The following is a 20,787-nucleotide window of genomic DNA, read 5'->3' on the forward strand; positions in this document are numbered from 1 at the left end:
CTTTAGGATTTTGGAAATAGTAGATCTTATCCTCTCACATCTAATTTCCATTCAGAGACTGAAAGGGAAAAATAAGCTTTCCTGCCTTTTCAATGCCTAACTAATTTCTTAATTTTGAATGAACTGAACCAGTGGAATAAACTGAAATGAAGAAAATACACTCTACACCTGCAGAAGAGATTACTAGCAACACTGGTTTCACTTCAACTAACTGATTCCAGGTGGTTAGCCAGTGACAAACCGCTGAACTGGTGGGAAATATCTTTAAAACCTGTCAGCAAATATGTACCAATTAGTTTTACTTTTTATTTAATTTGCATGATTTTAATAGATTATAATTAGTTGTGATCTTAACACAGATTACAATTTTAAATAGTTTATTTTAATTCAGTTTAGGCTCCACATGAGTGCAGGGGTCTGCCTGCATAGATCAGATTGCAGATTCAGGTCCCTGGGTAGATTGAGCTAGTAGCCTTCAGGTGAAAAGCTCTCTCTCTTTTATTTAAGCAACTCCACGGAGCAGTCCAACTAAGAGGGAGTAAGCAGTTTAAAACAAGCTGTGACTTTTGCATGATATTTTTAAGTAGAGACAAGGAACTGCAGATGCTTTTTTTAGCCATCCATCAACCTTGACTTCTCGTTAAAAATATCAAACTGAAGTCTCTCATCCCCCTGTAATCCAGAGAAAAATCTAGTCACCCAACATCATCACTTCCAGTTATCTTTGAAAAGGAGCTTTCTTGTATATATTAAAACATAGCAGACATTCTTTGAGATGAAAAGATCAGACCCTTTATGATCTCTAAATGGATTTGAATTATGTCTCCTTTTTTTCCAAAGGAAATATCTCACTCCCTAAAGACAGATAATTAAAAATCCTATTTTAGCAATTAGCTCCTGGTTCATCTTGTTAGAGAAATTAATTGCCGTCTCACCCCAGTGAGAGAGTTATTTGGTGGCATACAAAAGACCAAAGTCTGGGAGCAATCTCAGCTTTACATGACCTAATTCAGACAGTAAGCTTGATTTGTGGAGAGTGCTGACCAATGTACTCTATTAGTGTCCCATACTGCCCACTGAATGAAGACCCTCTAGGTAGGATGCTGTAGATTATTAGTTGTTTGACTAAATACGTGCTTCAGTGACAGAAGCAGCGTGAGAGGGTAAGAAAAATGGCACGGGTGGTAGCAGAAGAAAGTTTTACTTAAATTGTAAAAGGTAACTGACCACCACATTTGGAGGATTAGCCTTTTCATTTTCATTACTATGGGAGCCACAACCAGGAAACAGGTATTTTTTTAAAAAATGCTGTTATAATATGTGGCTTATAGCCAGAGATAAATACTCTACCATTTTGCTGTGGAATATATTCAGTGAAGGTACTGAAGAACTGGCACTCTCCTATCAGCATTTATGCCCTGTTCCTGCAAACAAAACAGTTAGAAATGCTAATGTTAAAGTGAACTATATTCATTGCCCCTCTGTCCTGAACTCACCACTGTATTGCAAGAAGAACAAAGGACAGTTACTTACTTTACAGTAATTGTGGCTCTTTGAGATTCTGTAATCAGTGTGGATCCCACTGTATGTGTGCACGTGCCTCATATGCAAGATTGAAATCTTTTGAACAGAAGCAGCTGTCGGGGCTGCGCATATGCCCTGTGCCTCCTTGTACTCCCATGAAAGGGCAGGCTGTGGCCCTCCCTCAGTACCCTCAAAATTCAAACTCAGTGTTGCTGAGGACTCTGAAAAGCAAGGATAGTGAGTGGATTGTAGGATGCACTTGGACACCAACTCAAAGAACCAGTTTCTGTACAGCAAAGTAACTATTCTTTCTTCTTAGAGTACATGTAAGCATGGATCCCACTGTAGTGACGAGCGAGAAATATCATCTCCAGAGGGTGTGATGAGGAGCCTTTGCCACATCAGTTAAACAGATTGCTGTACAGCTCTCCTGAACTTAACATCTGACCAGGTGGCTATCTCAAAGGCATAGTGGGTTGCTCCATTGTGTTGCTTCATAGATTTCTGATATTAGTACATTTCTGAAGCAGGCAGATGATGGGGCTTGTGTTCTGGTGGAATGAGCTGTAACGTTTAGTGGGAGAAGTACACCAGCTAACTGGTTACACAGTGAGATACACTGTGCTCTCCGTTTCAATCACATCTGTGACCAGATGGCCTGACCATTAAAAAAAACCGCTCTATTGCCAGTGTGACGAAGTTCCTCCTCCACCTCGGTGGGTCTTGCGCTTATTGGCAGATTTGCTCGCCTCGGAGATTCACGGCAGCCCTCAGTTTGGCCATTTTCGTGAACCCACAGTCCAGGTCAACTTCTCCTGTGTCTGACCAGGAGTTGGGAAGTTTGGGGGGGGTCCCCTGGGCCCACCCTCTACTTCGGGTTCCAGCCCAGGGCACTGTGGAATGCAGCTGTCTAGAGTGCCTCTTGGAACAGCTGTGCGACAGCTACAACTCCCTGGGCTACTTCCCCATGGCCTCCTCCCAAATCCTTCTTTATCCTCACCATAGGACCTTCCTCCTGGTGTTTGATAATGCTTGTACTCCTCAGTCCTCCAACAGTATGCTTTCTCACTCTCAGCTCCTAGTGCCTCTTGCTCCCAGCTCCTCACATGCGCACCACAAACTGAAGTGAGCTCCTTTTTAAACCGAGGTACCCTGATTAGCCTGCCTTAATTGATTCTACAAGCTTCTTGATTGGCTGCAGGTGTTCTAATCAGCCAGTCTTAATTGTTTCCAGAAGATTCCTGATTGTTCTGGAACCTTCCCTGTTACCTTACCCAGGGAAAAAGGGACCTACTTAATCTGGGGCTAATATATCTGCCTTCTATCACTCTCCTGTAGCCATCTGGCCCAACCCTGTCACACCGGATACAACCAGGGGGACAGTCTGAACTGTTTTGTTCTGCCGATGTAATAAATAAAGTCCTGGAAACATCCAGAGCATGCAATACCCTCTCTCCTGGTGCAAAGTGTGGCTTAGAGGAGAAGACAGTAGCTTGACTGACGGACAAGAAATTCTAAAACCACCTGCCGATGAATTTTGGATATTTCAGCACCACCTTATCACTCTGGAAGGTTCAGTTACAAGTGCCTGAAGCTCTCTGGTTTAAGTTATAGCAACTAGAAAGAGAATCTTCAGAGTGAGAGGAGACAGAGCACATTCCAAAAGAGAGTCAGAGGGAAGCTCTGTGAAGAGGATTAAACTGAGGTGCTAGATAGAAGTAAGTTCTCTGACCACTGGGTAAGTAAGAGACCCTAGAGAAACCTCACTATTGCTGGGTGAGAAGAAATCAAACTACTGCACAGGTAGATGACAAGCAGAGACTGATGAAAAGCAGGCCTTAACTGAGCTGAATGGAAGGACAGCTGTTTCAAGTGCTACAAGTAGTCCAGGATCTTTGGTTCTGATATCTGCCCTAGGTCAAGTCCCTGCTGGGTTGCCCATATTGAGAACCGCTTTCATTTAGCTGAGTAGGTCCTTCCAGTGGGCGTCTTCCTGCTCTACATTAGGATTTCATTAAAAAAAAAATGAGGAGTCCTTGCGGCACCTTAGAGACTAACAATTTTATTTGGGCATAAGCTTTTGTGGGCTATAACCCACTTCATCAGATGCATGAAGTGAAAAAAAATAGGCAGGTATAAATATACAGCACATGAAAAGATGGGAGTTACCTAACCAAGTTGGGAGTCAGAACTAACTAAACCAATTCAATTATGTGGCCCATAAGCATACAATGAGAAACTCTGCTTGCATCTGATACAGTGTGTTAAGTTAGGTATTAGTAAACATCTTATCTTTATTTTTCTTGTAACAATTTGTGACCTTTATGCCACATTACCAGTACTCACTTAATCTCTTTGTAGTTTAACTTTTTTATTTTTTTATCTAATCCAGTGTATTTAAATTGAAATGTCTGGGAAATTTCATTTGGGATGACAAGTTGTGTGTACGTTATTTTTTGAAAGAAATAATGGAATTGATATAACTTGTGTTGTCCAGAAGAGGGCTATGCAGTACAGGACTTACATTTCTGGGGAGAATCCAAGACTGTGTTGGGGTCACCCTGCAATATGATGATGGCTGGTGAGAAGCAGAGTGTAAACCAAATGTCACTGGAAGGCTCCAGACACAGACGTTCAGAGTGTGGCTTGCATACTGGAAGGCTATTTGTGACCAGCCCACGTGGAAGCTACTTCAGCAAGACATTGTAAGGCACCCAAGACTGCAGGGTAGGGGTGACATAGCTGCTCATTAGTCTGGATTGTACCCTGGTTCATCACAGTAAGGACTTCATTGATGCCAAGGGTCACAAGCATCAATACACCAGTGCTGGCTTTGCAGGTATCCTCTTTGTCTTCCTTTCACTTTCTGATCCCAGAGCATGGCATATGCTCAAATGAAGCGCTGGCCAATTATGACTTTTCCAGCTACACTCTTGTAGATACCATCACATCAGAGTCCAAAGTGACCCATGTGAACTGCTCTAGCAGACATAACTTGAGCTGAGCATCCCTGGATTTGCGGAATCTAGAGAAGATTTTCACACAGAGCACCTACCTGGGATGTGATTCTCCCCTAGCCAACAAAGGCACTATGTCCGCCTTTGATGTGAATCAGTACATCACAAGACGGGCAGGTTTGCCTGGCAGTTTGAGTTCACAGTGAAGTATAGCTTTTGGCACAAAGCGCCTCTCTCCACTTACTAGGGCATATATGGAGGAAGAAGTGACCAATGCTTGCTGCTTTTTTGGTTATGCACAATTTAAGGAAATGGAAGTGTGAAGATTAACTTTTCTTATGTGAGCGTAGTTGAAAAATCTGACTGTAGTCTCTAAGAAGAGTAGCAGCAAGTCCGACGCTTGTTGGGTTCCATCTTGCTGCCAAAGGTGCAAAGAGGGAACAGATAGGACCTCTCTGCCTTTTATGCCCTGGTATGGGAGAACGGGGCGGGGGAAACACAGGACACGTGCCTGCTCCCACCAGACTCTGCTATTCAAGAGAAGCCAAACTCACATGTAGGAGGCACATGCTCACTAACAGCGGATTTCAGTCTGACATTCTTTAACAACAAGTGTTTTTACACTATAAATTATCTGACTAAATAAATAAATGCTTAGGGCATAATGTTTGAGATACTGGAAACTGACTGACTAACCACATGGAACATTTTTAGAATGGATCAATCCATACTTACCTAACTTTGCCCATGTAGATAAATGATTAGAATCCTGATTGATTAATTGGTCCTTTTACCTAAGTTTTACACTTTTTCATCTTAGAACTGGATGGAGCAAATTAACAGAACTATTGGTCAGGATAGATCTCTGATTTTTTGTGGATCTAATACAGTATCCACAGGGCCTTTAAATTTAATGGTAATTCACCGTGACATGTTTCAAAAATGTAACATATTTGGGGTAAATAATAGTATGCAATTTTAAACTGTATCTAGCTTTCTAAACACAGTAAACAGTATATATTTGAACCTGTACACAGCCAAATATTTTTCTGAACATTATATCAAAGAAATTTTTCACAAAATAGCATGCACTTTTCATACAATATTCCATGTTTTAACAAGATAAATGTTAAAATTCCTGAAAAAATGTGTGTGCATTAAACTAAATTGACCCTTGACTATCAAAGTCAAAGTACCCACAAGCCAATGACTCACAGGACCAATGCAGTTAAAACACATCAATTTCACAGCCAATGGTACACTAGGGAGTAATGTGGCCAGCATCACATCTGACTGCCCTAACCCGATGGATCAGATATCTGTTTGCAGTTAAGTGAACTGGAGATGGCATTTCTGCGTGAGAGAGAGACACTCAAATCCACAAGCTTCAGGACTATAGTTGAGCATGTGAAGCAAGGAGATTCTTTTCCTCAAGAATCAGGCAGGCACAGACAATACTGAAGGGGGTTTATTCAGGGTACTGGGCAGACTGATAAACAGCTTCGAAAGCGTGGGGTTACACCAGTTATGTACCTCTCATCACTTCATTCGCATGTATCTTGTTCTTACAGAGACAAACACTGTTTCAGAAACAGAGAATGCACTTAACATGACAGTGACAGGAACAGAACATATGCATCAAAACTATTTTGATTACATCAATTATCCATGACTACCTTAAGGTAAGGGATGGGGTGGGGGCTGAGTGTTTACAAATATCCAGAGGGCTGTGAAGGGACAGTTTGTTCTGTTCTAAGAGCTGAGTTACAGGGCAGACATTTGACCATACAAGTTATCAAGTGTTTACAGCTACTAGTGTACTTGGGTCTCTGGTGTTTGTTTCCGACTCAGCTGCTAACTAAGTTTTTAACTCTTGCCTAACAAACGCTTTAACCACTCAGGCACTGCACCTCTCACTTGACCATATCAGTGAAAAATCACAGCAAAAGAGATTAATACTCATGTTGCCTTCCAAAGTGAGGGTGTACAGGTAATTTGTTTTCCCTAAATTTCTGCCCATGATCTTTTCTATAACTGTTTGTCTTTTGCAAAGAGACAATGAAAATAATTATTTGACTCTTCTGCTTCTTAATGCAACATTGTACATACCATATGGAGTCCTGGTATTGACTGATGTTTTGTTTACTTCTGTTCTACCCTGAATTTTCCATGCCTAAGAAGGAATAAATGCTTTAGAAGTGGATACAACAAGGAGGGGAAAAGGCCTTAACATTTTCTGTTTCTCTTTTCAAACATGAAATGAAATGTTAAAAAAAATCTTTAATAATGGCATAAACTTCTTGACCAACAAAATGGAGACAATGTTGCTATTATCTTGACATGGTTATGGAAGAGGATCTTATTTCCATTTCTTTTCCATAAATAATTTGGGCTGTATTACAGAATAGAAGAATGATAACCTAAATAAAGTCTGAAGGGCCTTCTGAAGTACATTTTCTTCCTGCTGCTACAGTAGATGCACTGATCGAGCAAAACAGATTGTGCATACGCAACTCTGCAACTCTTTGTGGAGTCATCCAATCAGAGTATTAGCTTGGTCAGCTATATGGTTACTGTTTAATTATTCATGCTTGGTTATAATACTGTCTACTACTGAAGGCAATATCTTAAATATTGCAAATTGCAGAACATATACCTACTTCTGGGTTGTTTTTCTTATGCAGTCAGATATCCTGACTAAAAAAAATAAATCTAGTTGTGATAGGGTGTCCATCCACACAAGGCCTGAAGGGGGTTAAGGTGGCTAGGCAGGCTAATTATCCACCTACACTGTACTTGGAGGAGCAGCAAGGGGGCAAGGACTAATTAGATATGAGGTTCAACTGGACAGGAAGGGCCTGAATAAATCCCAGTAGCTCAGAGCTGATGGGCTGCAGTTACTCTCAGGGTGAGAGAAGGAAATATAGGAGCAGCCTAAGGATACAGCAGTACAGTTCAGGACTGTGCAGACCTTGACTGCTTGTAGCATCCCTGGGCTGGAACCCAGTGTCAAGGGCAGGCCTGGGTCCCCACCAGCCACTGGGCAGAGGCGCCATTAAGGGGCAATGAGAGGGAAGAGAGCACTGGACAGCGGATCCCAAGAACTTTTCATGCCCTGGAAGGGGTGGACTACAGTGACCCAGCCGGGGGTCAAGTCACAAAGCGGGAGCATTTGAGTCTTGAGACTGCAAGACTTAGAGACAGAGGTGGAGTGAGCAACTGCAGCAGGGGGCATCAGACTAGCAGAGCTAATTCTCAGACATGACCATAAGGAGGCGCTCCTGTGGTGAGCAGAGCACCTCATGTTTCAGTATTCTTCAGACACTGGATTTACCGAATTCAATCTCGGCTAGCTTTTCTGCTCATTTATGTTACATGTCTAGTAAATTATCCTCTTTAGTAAAGGTTCCTATTAGTTTTATGAGTATGGAATTAAACTATGCTTAATGATTCATTCCAGATAGTTTTTCACACCAGTTCTGCATATGTTAGCAACATCCCCATCATGCAAGATTATTAAAGTAACTGATTTTAATATAAGCAGAAGGGCAAAGAATTGACACGGTCTGGGACTTGTCTAATATTTTCTTAAATTGAACTGCTCAAGACTAGCCAGTCAGGGAGACAAGGAATATCACAATACCCACTGTCCAGTCATTAGTTACATAAAAACCACTTAGACACTGGCCAGGTGAAGTAGTCTGGTTCTAAAGACAAAACCACAGGTGCTGCTTATGCTGGAGGCATGGGGGACACGCAGGAAGGCATCTTATGCATTTCCTGAGACCAGAAGTTTACATGCAAGAATGAAATCTAAAAACCAAATTAAATCCATCCAAATTCCTGCTCTACTACCCTTAAAATGCACCACAGAAAAACCACCTCTCTGCCTGATTCTACAGTGCAGGAGCAGGAAGAACTGGTTGGGAAGGAAAATGGAGATCCTGTGTGCTGCTTGGAGGAGTAACTTCATGCTTGCTCATCTGTTGGTTGGTTCTTACCTGAGTGACATGTGGAGGAAGCAACACGCATGCATCTATACTATTGGCACTGGATTCCAGAGCCTACAAGAAAACACTGCAATTCAGACAATCCTGCTGACACCTATGCTCTTGACCCTTGCATGGTTGAGGGGACAGTAACAATAAAGCTTCTGGTTTTCACTGAACTGCAGCCAACACTAGCTTAAGTTCTAAAATATACTAGCTTAAGAGTTTTTCAAAATGCACTATGATTCGGCTTCTTTAAGTACAAAATGCTCAAGCTTAATTTAAAAGATTTTTCTCTTTAAAAATCATCAATAGTGTGACAGTGACAATATCCTGAAATATGATTAATGAACTTTACTGAATTAGGTTCAACTTCATTGAATTAAGTTTAACATCTTTGGAGTCCATTTTATTAAAAATACAATTGTGTATGTGTTATTGTGGAAGATTGTGTATTATATTATTATTATTATTGTGTATATACTCTCTCTGGGAGACTGACTAATCTCTGGAAGATACTGAAAATTCAATAGACTTTTTTGGAACAGTACCTGTGAAGTGGATTTTCTAGGAAATACCTGGGAAATGAAAATGATCCACTTTAAAGCCAACCTTTTGAAGATACGCCCGGGGGAGAGAGCAGGGTTGTCCCTAGGTATTCTGGGGCCCTAGGCAGCCCCCCAGCAATCATCAGCGGCGCAGCTGGGGCTGGGTTGCTGCACTTCCTGTCGCCGGTGAGTACAGGCCCAGCCCTGCTGCAGACCTTAGGGGAGTGGCGGCGGGCTGGGTTGGTGCAGATGCGGGAAGGGGAAGGAGCTTTGGCGAAGGGGTGGAGTGGGGGCGAGACTGTGGCGGAGCAGGTGCGGGGGCCGTGGGGAAGAGGTGGGGCAGGGGACTGGAGCAGCACGCAGCTGCGCAGGGCACCAGGAAATTTGGTGCCCCAAATTTCCTGGTGCCCTACGCAGCTGCGTACTTTGCGAATGGTTACGGACGGCCCTGGGAGAGAGACCCATAGTGTACCAATTACCTGTTTCTGGTAATTCCAGATCAAAGATGCCTGAACTGTATGAAGGGAGAACTAAACATGTCATGAGTGTGCTTTGTTCTGAGCTGAAGCTGTGATGGACTGGTAATCACAAGAACTCCCCTAGGATGGGGTGCTGAAGAATTTATCCTGCCAGAACCTATGTTAAAGTTGGGGTGATGTCTGGTAAGCTTATTAGCATGCCATAGGTTCTTTTAGTGTTTTTACCATGTTTTCTTTAATGCTTTTTTACCTTAAGAATAAAGTAGGCTGGAAAAAAGTACTGTGTGATCCCTTATAACTGTAGCAATTATACCTGTAACAGTTGAGAGAGCAGACAGGTCTATTAAGGAAGGCTGTCTTTGCTGGGACTAACACAGTGTTGGCAGGGAACTGTACAGCCGGGACATACTCCAATCAGAAGGGAGAGAGATGTGGTCTCTGCCAAAAGAAGCCAATGGCTGGGGAGCTGGAAGCCTGAGAGTAGGAGTGCTTGCCCAACCACTGAGAGAAAACACAGGTGGGGTTTCCCCTCAGTGATGACATATGGTATCAGGGAAACATTGTTTTACAAGAAATATTTTTATACATATAACCAGGATGTGAGAACTCTGTCAGATAATGAACTAACTTCTCCTACTCCTTACACTAAATTGCAGCTATTTTCAGGTTAGGAGAGGTTTCATTTTCATTGCATTTGGCAGTTTCCTGAAGATATCTGGAACTCTAGTAATTGCTAGGAAGTACTGGAAATCTTACAAAAACCTAGCCCTTGTCCAAATGAGATTTGTAATCAACTTCCCTATTGCTCTAGTCCACAAACCTGCTATAGCAAAGAAGGAAAAAGAAAGACAAAGGAGTATAGCAAGACATTACTTAATAACACTGTGCTCTCGCACGTTGCTTTGGATACATTGATCTGAAAGCCCCTCACCATGGACTGTGAGTATCATGGAAAGAGTCAGGTAGTCCCAACTTTACAGAAGGACAAATATATTTGAAGAAATATATAACAAAAAGTTATTGCAGCTATTCATTTAGTCTCAGGTACTCAATATACTGATAGAAAAGGATATTTATGTTGGGCATTCATTTTTTGTTTTTACTTTCAGCTTTCAATATTTTGAGGGTACGTCTATACTACATTTCAAAACTTGTGACAGCGCGTCTCAGAGCCTGGATCTACAGGCTCTGGCCCAAGCTACGGTGTTAAAAACGGCTGTGTGGATATTCAGATTCGGGCTCTGAAGCTCTGGGAAAGGGTGGGTTTCAAGGACTGAGCCAGAACATCTACACAACTGGTATTAGCACTGTAGCATGGGCCCAAGTCTGTAGACCCAGGCTCCGAGACTTGCTCATGCGGGTTTTGAGCGTAGACATAACCTCAGAATGTTCACTAGGGAAAATTATATCCTTTGGGAACTCAATCACCACCAATGCCTCAAGTACTTATTGCTTTGTTTGGTTTTACTTATAATAAGTAAAACCAAACAAACTAGGGTGAAGTCTTTTTATACTGTATCTTTCTAATGTCCACTTTTGATTGTTCCATACTGCACCTCACATATCACTGAGCACTAAAGTAAAAAAGAACAAATGTTGCTACCAAAAGTTGCGGCAACACTCAGAATGTCTGCAACCTGAATTGGGCCTGCTACCAGTGGAAGTGCTAGGCTGGAGACAGCCTTATAGTGTGAAATAAAAGAACCAAGCATTCAAATTAAGTGGTTGTCATTAAAATATTTATTACACAGAGGTAACTGACATACCATATTTTTCTTTTTTACTTTGGCTTTCACCCTAGCAGCTCAAATAGCACTGAGGGGTAACTGTTGGTAAAAAGCAATTTTTGAATAGTGACATTGTATCTGTTTATCTCTAAGAGCTCAAATTAAAATGACAGATGTGCCATCTCCCTTCCCCCCACCCAAAAAAGATATTCAATACAAAAAGAAACTAACCTGAAGAAAAAGTATTATTTCTCTCTTCAACACTAAGGATAAATGTTAAGAAATAAAAATCAAAGGTAACTTATACATGTGGAATATACATATTTTTAGAAGTTTCAAAATTTCTATAGCAGAGGCTGGATCTGAACTTACTGAATTGCAAGAGATTGCAATTTACTGTTATCATGCAGGAAAGAAGATTTGATTAACAGATGGAAATTCTTTCCTAGTGATGTGGAAAAAAGCAGTCAATTTCTAATGCTTTATTTAGATAAGGGACTAGAGGTATTTAAAATTTGAAAGAGGCAGTGTATGTAGTGTAGATACTCAATTAAATTGGTTTTGTTTTTTTAATATGCAGATGTAGCCCAGGATTTGCAGATGTAGATAGATAATCCCTAAGAATATGTGCTGCTCTGAACTAGTAACAGAATATGATACTTTTATTTAAACGTAACATGTTAGTCATAAGATTATCTGTATTACTGTAATGCCTCATAGCCTTAATCGTACACCATGACCCCACTGTGTTAGGCACTGTACAGACACAGAATAAAAAGACAGTCCCTACCCCAAATTTACAGTATAAGTATAAATCAGGAGACCCCCAGATGGATAAAGACAGATGGGGAGTACAAGGAAACAATACTAGTCAGCATGACAGGCAGTGGTCTCTAACCACCGTCAAGTTTTTTGTAGGCATCACTGAAAAGGAGAACATTTTAAGGATGATAATTAAGTAGTTTTGTGGATGTTTCAGTCTTGGGAGGAACTCCCTGTAGAGGCAGCACGGGAGAAACAGATTGGTGATTGTTTGAAAATGTAAGCAGTGCATGATGGAGGCTGGCACAGTGGGCCGACTGGAGGTGGGCAGTGACATCTCAACTGTGAATGGCAGACAAGAAGTAGGATGGAGGTAAATTGTAAAGGGCCTTGAAAGTGAAGACACGTAGTTTTGTACGATGTGACTGAGAAGGGAGATGCAAAGCGGTAACATGGTCAAAGTGACAGGCTAGGAAAATTATCTTTGCTTAAAACAAGCTACTGGAGAGAGGACATGACAAGGAAATGGTGCTCTGGAGTTTGCTGGGGTGATGGTTACCTCAAAAAAGAAGCAGGACAGCACACAAGACTTTAAGGCTGCTGCAAACTAAGAAGAGGGATAGGGATGAAAGGAACCTAACGGGAGTTCACAGCAGTCAGACTTGCTCCCAGCAGAGAGGAGCCAGCTTGTTGAGTTAGGAGGAGAAGAGAACATGTGAAAATGTTTCATGTGGGGCCACTCAAAGAATATGGTCAGAGAGCCGGGTCACAAACAGGATACTTACAATAAGATATACCAAACAAACTAAAGGCCTAGAGACTTATCAGCAATTGGGGGCAAGTTCAGTCTGAGACTGTAGGTACCAGCAAGTGGGCAGCTATTTGACTCCAGATGGGTCACAAATGGCCCCCATGACCCATGCCATCCTCAACCATGTTGAATTCTGTTCAAATACTTGTGTGAACGGGGCCAAAACATACTCAATGCCCACAGCAGAAAGTATGCTGAGCGCTGCAAACCAGCAGAACTTCATTTATTCCAGCAATAGAACTAACCAAGGAAGCTTCACTACCAAGAAGTACTATGAATAAAGTAAAATTACTACGGAATAGGAATGACAGATTCAGTTTACATACCAACAGCACTTCCAACTACCAATTCAACCTGTAGTTGTGAACAAGGACATTAACTCTGCCCTAGTACTCAGGAGTAGTATCTCTCCTCAAGTGCTAATCACATCTGTCTACAAGTACCCAAGATAACATAAAACTAAGCTCCACTTATCCACTTCCCTCAAGAACTATTAAATACAGGTTGAACCTTACCTAAAAATAGCAGTCAAAGTCAATTGTTTTACCAATTAAATCAATTGAAGAGTTACCATCATCTTCAGCTGAATTTCCTGTCTGGCCCCAGGAAATGGCCTCCTTATAGAAATTTTATTACATTTTATTATTTTTGCTAAATATCTTAATTTTTAAAAGTAGATTTTTTTTAAAGAAATCTATGATTCTGTAACTTTCAAAAACCATCTGAATTGTCTTTTAATATATTAGGTTAAAATTTAAAATTGTTCCAAATTCCAGAAATTGAAACTATGAATCTCACACAAAATGACAACAAATTGGCCATTAAAAGTAAGGCATTTATCTTAATAATAATATATGTCAATACAAAACCTATACATGGATGAGTGAGCAGGATTACAGGTTTTAAGAACCATAACTTGGAATTTCTACACTTTTATCCAATTAATCCTAATCAAAATGCTTCATTAATATAATTTAATTTGTGTGAAAAATATTCATAGCACCTGTGCGCTATTATATCACTTGATTTTTACATTTTTAAGGACCAAATGAAGAGATTAAATATAATCTCAATGCACAGGGCCTGCTATGACAGAAGCCATCTTTTCAATGACAAACTATTTTGTGTGTAGCTAACACACACTGGATTTTTTGATAATGCCATGACTCTCTAACTATATCCAAGTAATAGACATGCTAAAGAGACTTCAAAACAACAGACTGCTACATGACTAATAAAAAAACTTGGCCAACTGTTCATAGCTGGTTGAAGAGATAATCAACCATTCCCAGATAGCTGTTTTACAAACTGGATGCATAACAACAGTCATTTCTCTCTCTCTAATTTTGTTCATGCACCATGCCTCAGCTCTTACACAACATTTGGAAATGTTACAGTAAATGTCAACATTGAGAGAGAAATGGTAAAATCCAGGACGTTTACCTGCTAGACACCAATGTACAGTCAATCTCTGGTCTTTTTGTTTTGGGAATGGCATACAGTGGATATCTATCCCCATGGCGAATCAACACATGGACAGACACAAGCTTAAAATAATGGGGTGCATGACCTATGCAGAAGGAAGAAGTAAAATTAAACACCCGTCTTAATCCTCTCCATGTTTTCCAATTCTACTATTCCAAGTAAAAAAGCATGCATTATTGTTAATTATTTGTTGTTTATCAACACTGTATTCAGTACTTAGAGAATATGGAGGAGAGACAGTCATTTATCTCAAAATAATTATTTCAATTTAAATAATAAGAAGACACCTATAACGGCTCTAGGCGCCCAACACATAATACTACAATAGAACCCCAGAAATGTCAGAATAAATTATTCAAAAAGAAACTCTTACCATAAAGCTCCTTTCCTCCCTTCTTTAATCATTCTGGGAAGCATACCCTCAGCCCTCTCCAAAATCCCAATTCAGCAGATGACTTTTCCAGCATGCCTAGAAAGTCACCAAATGTGGGCTACTCTGGATCCAAGTATTGTTTTTTTAATCTTTACCTTAGGTTTACTTTCTAAGGGGACTGACTGATATAAGCATTTAACTGACATTAGTGGATGATACAAAGATATAGTGATATAAGATGCTTTGTGCCATACTATGGGTGAGCAGTCCAAAAAGTGTCTTCCTCAACTAAATTTAGAGCCTGCTTTCCCCTCCCATCATTATCTCTTTCCATGGTTCCCACCAACTTAACCTGTCATTTCTGAGGAAGCACCCCAATTGCTTGTATCCCAGTTTGAGACTTCAGCATTAACATGTTCAAAATTTCATACCACTAGGAAATGATTAAACTGTTTCAAACAAAATGCTAAATATTTTTAAACAGCTACAATCTATATTTTCTCTCCTTATTCCCCCATCCCTTTGTGGATTAACTGTCAGAAGAACCTTTGTAGGTCTCCTTTAGCAACCAACTCCAAAATAAAAATACAAAATAAGGGGAAGGAGGAATTGAGCATTTTTGGCAACTGAATATATTTCAGTAGCCAGTCAAGATTTTTGCGGCTAGCTCCAAGTTCTAAAGCATTTACAATACATACTTAAAATCACCATTTCCAGTGCCAACATGTAGGACCTAATAATGAAATAAACCTTGTCAATTGTCTACACCATGTAACACAGCCTACCTTCCATGCTGCTTTCAGTTATGCTAGGAACGTTACAGTAAACACGAGCTTCATAAATAGGATCAATTGCAGGGGGTTCAGTCAGTGGATCAAGCATTATTCTCTTTCGGCTCTTAGGGTTCAGCCCATCTTCCTTGACTGGGTTGACTGGAATTAAGTGCACTAAAAGACAAAATTAAAACATTTGTAATAAATTAATACTGGTCATTAAATCCATATTATGATGTTAATAATGTGCAAAATATTCAGTTGTAAAAATTGGTTATTTTACCAGGAAAGGGACTTCCATGAAAATCAGTCACACTAGACCACTAGGTTCTGGGTTCATCCTGTCAATTTTTGATGCCGTTACATAATAAAATCAGGAAGACCCTAAAGAGCTCTCTTTGGAGTAAGACCTCTGAAATGTATCTGGATATCAGAGTCACTGTTTTTGCCATTTGCTCTCTTTTCCTTGAAACTGCTTCTTGTGTTGGATTTTTCCATGGGTGACAAGAGCAGCAGCAGGACTAGGAATTTAAAAACCTATATCAACAGTCAGTGGATAAGACGCGAGTCATTATCTCCCATGATTGCGGATATACTGACTCTTCAGCATAGACCCTGAGAGGTCGGACAGGAGTTGCTGAAGAAAAGAGATACACATCTTGGTAAAGGAACTTGTAGCCACACGACTATTGGGACTTCTCTTGGTAAAAAGCAGCTGAGAAAATAGTTTAGGAAATCTAATATTTAGAAAAGGAACTTCACCATATAAAGGGGGAAAAACATATTTTGGTCTGTTCTTTATGGGGATGGGAAAGACTGAATTTCCCCAACCTCTTCTTATTCTGAAGTCAGGTTTAATAGCTCAGGATAGTATTAACTCTGTTAGGCACTCTTTACAGTAAATATCACAAGCATTTACTTCAGAAACTTGACTCTACAGAGTATCTTAGTTGGAAACATTGCTTTGATTGCCTGCCTGGAGACTAGTTCAGCCAGGAAGACAACAACAGATTGTTGGCTTTATATTTCATCATCTCCTTGGAAACATCAGAAGTCTTCACTGCCGGTAGTATAGAAAGAACACCCAGTGAACAGGTCTAAAGTACCCTTATTACACTTCTAACATGTCATCTTTTTGTGAGCGGCAGCCAATCTTGTTTTACACATAGGACAATTTAACCCACTGAAAATTTTCAGTACAAATGGTCATCAATTTAAGGTATATAGTGACGACTGGGGCCTTGGGAAGTACCATGTATGGAGAAAGTAGTAAATTTCAGTTTTGATTGTTCTATCTACCTAATTTACGATCTAGTAAACGGTGAGAATGGAAAAAGTAACATAGGAAAAAATCACATCAGTCCAGAATGGTTAGGTGATAAGAAAATTCAGCTGAAGTAATGTTTTATATCACAGAATATTTCCCAGCCCAGGGATCAAGCATGGCCTAACCACTACTTGTCATGCAGGATCACTTCTTGCCCATCAGCTGTCCGCATGGACGCACTTTCACAGGAGGACCAGTGACTGCTGTCCAACTGGCAGTCTAAAGAAGCAGTTTTTTACATGTGAAGCTAACTGCAGTGGGCTCACATATTCCTAGACATTTCCCCTTGAAAGCTGTCTCATAGATAAACTCAGGTTTCAGAGTAGTAGCCGTGTTAGTCTGTATTCGCAAAAAGAAAAGGAGTACTTGTGGCACCTTAGAGACTAAAATTTGAGCATAAGCTTTCGTGAGCTACAGCTCACTTCATGTGTCCGATGAAGTGAGCTGCAGCTCACGAAAGCTTATGCTCACAAACTGGTTAGTCTCTAAGGTGCCACAAGTATTCCTTTTCTTTTTATAGATAAACTCGAGTAACTTGTTTTTAGTAAACTTTGATTTTATAATTTTCAGATATCACCCTTTCCGCCCATCCAGAGTTGTTGTTTACTTGTACAATAAAATATTCATAAGGATGTCAAAATATATCTAATAATTTTTATTCACTTTATAATCATTGAACTTGAAACTGAAATGCTGTACACAGATGAAGTTTAAAAATAGAATTCACTAATGTTAGATGATAGCACAGACTTTTTAAATTGGAAAAAGCTATTAAATATATGGGAAAAAGCTAAATTACATTAGATCATGCATGGAGCCCACAACATCTCAGTGTCCCTTTCAGAAGAATGTAAGAAATATGGATTTTAGAAATATACAGAAAAAATTACCCAGGTTAACTATTATGGATTTACCCAACTAAAACAAAAACAAAAAGTCAACAAAAAAGTGAACACTAATGTCGTTGTGAAAATGCCCTTGGCAGTATCACACTAAACTGAAAGGGACACAAAGTCAACTCAAACTTGGATTTGTGAAACAAAATAAATGGAAATATTTCTCATAGGTCTTTTGGCTTTGCAAAAGCTTGTTTCTACAAAATCCAAATATTGGACTAAGCTGAGTTGACAAAGTCTCTTCAGATTGCCTAGGTTTGAAGATTATTTCCTGTAGTAGCCCTTGAAAACTGCAGCCATAATAATGAACTCTCAAGGCTTTGCCCCTGTCAACATATTCCTTTCAAGGAGGGAAAGATTTTCTTATTGAAAATGATGGGAATGGCGTGGCTAATGTGATTAGGTGCTATGATGGTGCCACTTCAATAAATATGTGGACAGAGTTGCCATGATTGACAGAGCCAGAAGAGTACCCAGAAGTCACCTACTACAGGACAGGCCCAACAAAGAAAACAACAGAACACCACTAGCTGTCACCTTCAGCCTCCAACTAAAACCTCTCCAGCGCATCAAAGATCTACAACCTATCCTGAAAAATGATCCCTCACTCTCACAGATCTTGGGAGACAGGCCAGGCCTTGCTTACAGATAGCTCCCCAACCTGAAGCAAATACTCACCAGCAACCACACACTACACAACAAAAACACTAATCCAGGAACCTATCCTTGCAACAAAGCCCGATGCCAGCTCATCTTAATTAATTAGCCTCTTACTCTACCTTTTCATGTTCTCTCTCTCTCTATATCATCTTCTTACTATATGTTCTATTCTATGCATCCGATGAAGTGGGCTGTAGCCCATGAAAGCTTATGCTCAAATAAATTTGTTAGACTTTAAAGGTGCAACAAGTACTCCTGTTTTTTAATTATACTAATAAGATTATACTACCAGCCTCTGTAAATGCAGATTGTTAAAGGAGATCAAAGTAGTTCCTATGCCTAATAAAACAGTTAATGGAGGACTCCAATTACCCCCATATAAATTGATCCAATTTCCCAAGGAGACAAGGTTTACACAGACAACTTTCAAATGCTATAAGCAGTTGCTTTTTGGAACAGCTAGTTCCAGAGCACACAACAGGAGAGTGCAGGTAACATACAGGGAACACAATATAATTAAGTTCAACATCCATTGGTGGGTGGTTGGGGGAAAATCATACCAACAACTAACACAGTGACACTATATCTAAAGTTAAAAAAAAAAAAGTCAAAATCATTAGACTTAGCTCTGAAACTATTAAGTATAAGATAACAAAGAAGATGTGTAACCCTTAAAGAAGCAAAAACAAAAAATAAAAATAAAAATGTATGTAAGTATACTAGAAACAGAAAGCCAGAATCAGGGAGAAAAAAAGAGCAATAAAGAAGATAAAGTTATTGCAGAGAAACAAAATTATTTCTTTACATCAGTCTTTACCACAGAGGGTATGAGGGAATTATCTGCCACAGGCCAACCCTATACAGTTAACGAAGATGAGGTACTACCAAAGATTGAAGTATCAAAATAATTAGTACTGGAACAATTGATAAATTAAAGAGCAACAAATCACCAGGATCGCATGGTATAAACCCAAGAGTTCCAAGGGAATCAAATGGCTAAACTGCTAAAACTAATATGCATTCTCTGAAAATCAGCTGCAACTATTCATGATTGGATGGTAGCAAATGTTTTACTTACAGAACAATTGACAGTGGGCTATCCCAAGTTTCTCTACAAAGACTAGTATTGCTTAATACATTTATCAGTAATATGGAAATGGGTGAACAGCTGAGTGGCAAAATTTTCAGATGAGACAAAATTATTTAAGTTAGTCAAGAAGGAGAAAACTGAAGAACTTTGGAGGGACCCAGAAAAGTAGGCTGAATGAATAGCCCAACCACAAATGGAATTCCATTTTCACAAATACAAGATAATAATGCACATTGGAAGGAATGATCTGAACTACTCAGACAAATTGAGGTTTCTAATTACCTGTAAAACTTGGGTTAAAAAGACCCAGGCAAGAACCCTGGACAAGAATGTGGACACACTTCAATTTAAATTTCTGCTTAATGTGTAGCAGTGATCAAAAAAGCAAACTTTTTTTTCTGAATGTGTAAGGAATGGGTTAGGAAAACAAATATTATATAGTTACATTATATCAGTCTATTATAGAAGCCCTCAGTTGGGATATTATGTTTTGTTCTATTCAGATACAGGTTTGATCTGGTACAGCAATTTCTATACTCTTAGTGGCTGTATACAATAAGGTTATTTCTACTTATCCAATGTCAGAAGTGAACAATAAAAAAATACTATAATTTAAATACCTCTTTGTGCCTCTTTTTAAAGTTTCAATTCTATATCTTTGACTCCGTCCTTTCTCCCCCTCCCTCACTAAACGATAATATCCATTCCCACTTTGCCCTGTGCAATCTCAGAATTTCTCTCAATTGTTTTCAACTTCTCTTTTTTCCCTTCCCTTCTGCCTTTTCTGTGTCATCTTTTCAGTCTGATGTCTTTATTTATTGTGCCTTTTCCCTTTCTGATTCTATTGCTTGTACTCTTATACTCCCTAACTGTCTAATTCTTCTTTGCATGCTCCCCCTCCTCCTCCCATTGCCTGGCTCCTCCCCCACTCCCCACTACTTGGCGCACATATTTCCTTTCTCCATCTGTGCCACCTCATCTCTGCTCCACAAGCAGCAGCTATTTAAAGCTCTTAGAAGAGCAGCAGTTTTCGCTGTCAGTACTCCTTACTGAAATTGCTTCTCCTTAGTGTCAATCCTGTTTCTGCTCCTGAGCAGAGCTATTGACCAGTAAGCCCATGACAATATGGGGTAACAGGGATCGCTAGAGCAAGTAACTCATGGAGTTGGCTACCTAATGTTGTCCCATCTCTTTGCTGCTTTTTCTGCTGTAAACTGCTGTAAGGTTAAATCTCTACTGTACAATCTATTTTACATTACAATAAATGGCTATGACATATTATAGTTATTTTTACACTATGTGAATTCAGCCTTTAGTGCTATCAATATAATACATGCTGTACAGGATCAAATGAAACTGAGCTAAATGTATCTCCGTGGAACAATC

At 39.8% G+C, this 20,787-nt stretch overlaps 1 protein-coding gene across 2 annotated transcripts in view; it reads right to left on the reverse strand.

Annotated features, from left to right (window-relative positions):
• Nucleotides 1–20,787, reverse strand: part of PXYLP1 (2-phosphoxylose phosphatase 1) — a 105,348-nt gene that overhangs the window by 18,222 nt on the left and 66,339 nt on the right. For both annotated transcript variants that reach the window (XM_038416683.2, XM_038416684.2), the window contains 2 exons: nucleotides 15,441–15,602; nucleotides 14,241–14,367 (listed from right to left, as the gene is read on the reverse strand). In XM_038416683.2, coding sequence (XP_038272611.1) covers nucleotides 14,241–14,367; nucleotides 15,441–15,602 — 289 coding nt within the window. The remainder of the gene's footprint in view (nucleotides 1–14,240; nucleotides 14,368–15,440; nucleotides 15,603–20,787) is intronic.

The sequence above is a fragment of the Dermochelys coriacea genome, chromosome 9 (assembly GCF_009764565.3).
Source record: "Dermochelys coriacea isolate rDerCor1 chromosome 9, rDerCor1.pri.v4, whole genome shotgun sequence".
NCBI lineage: Eukaryota > Metazoa > Chordata > Testudines > Dermochelyidae > Dermochelys > Dermochelys coriacea.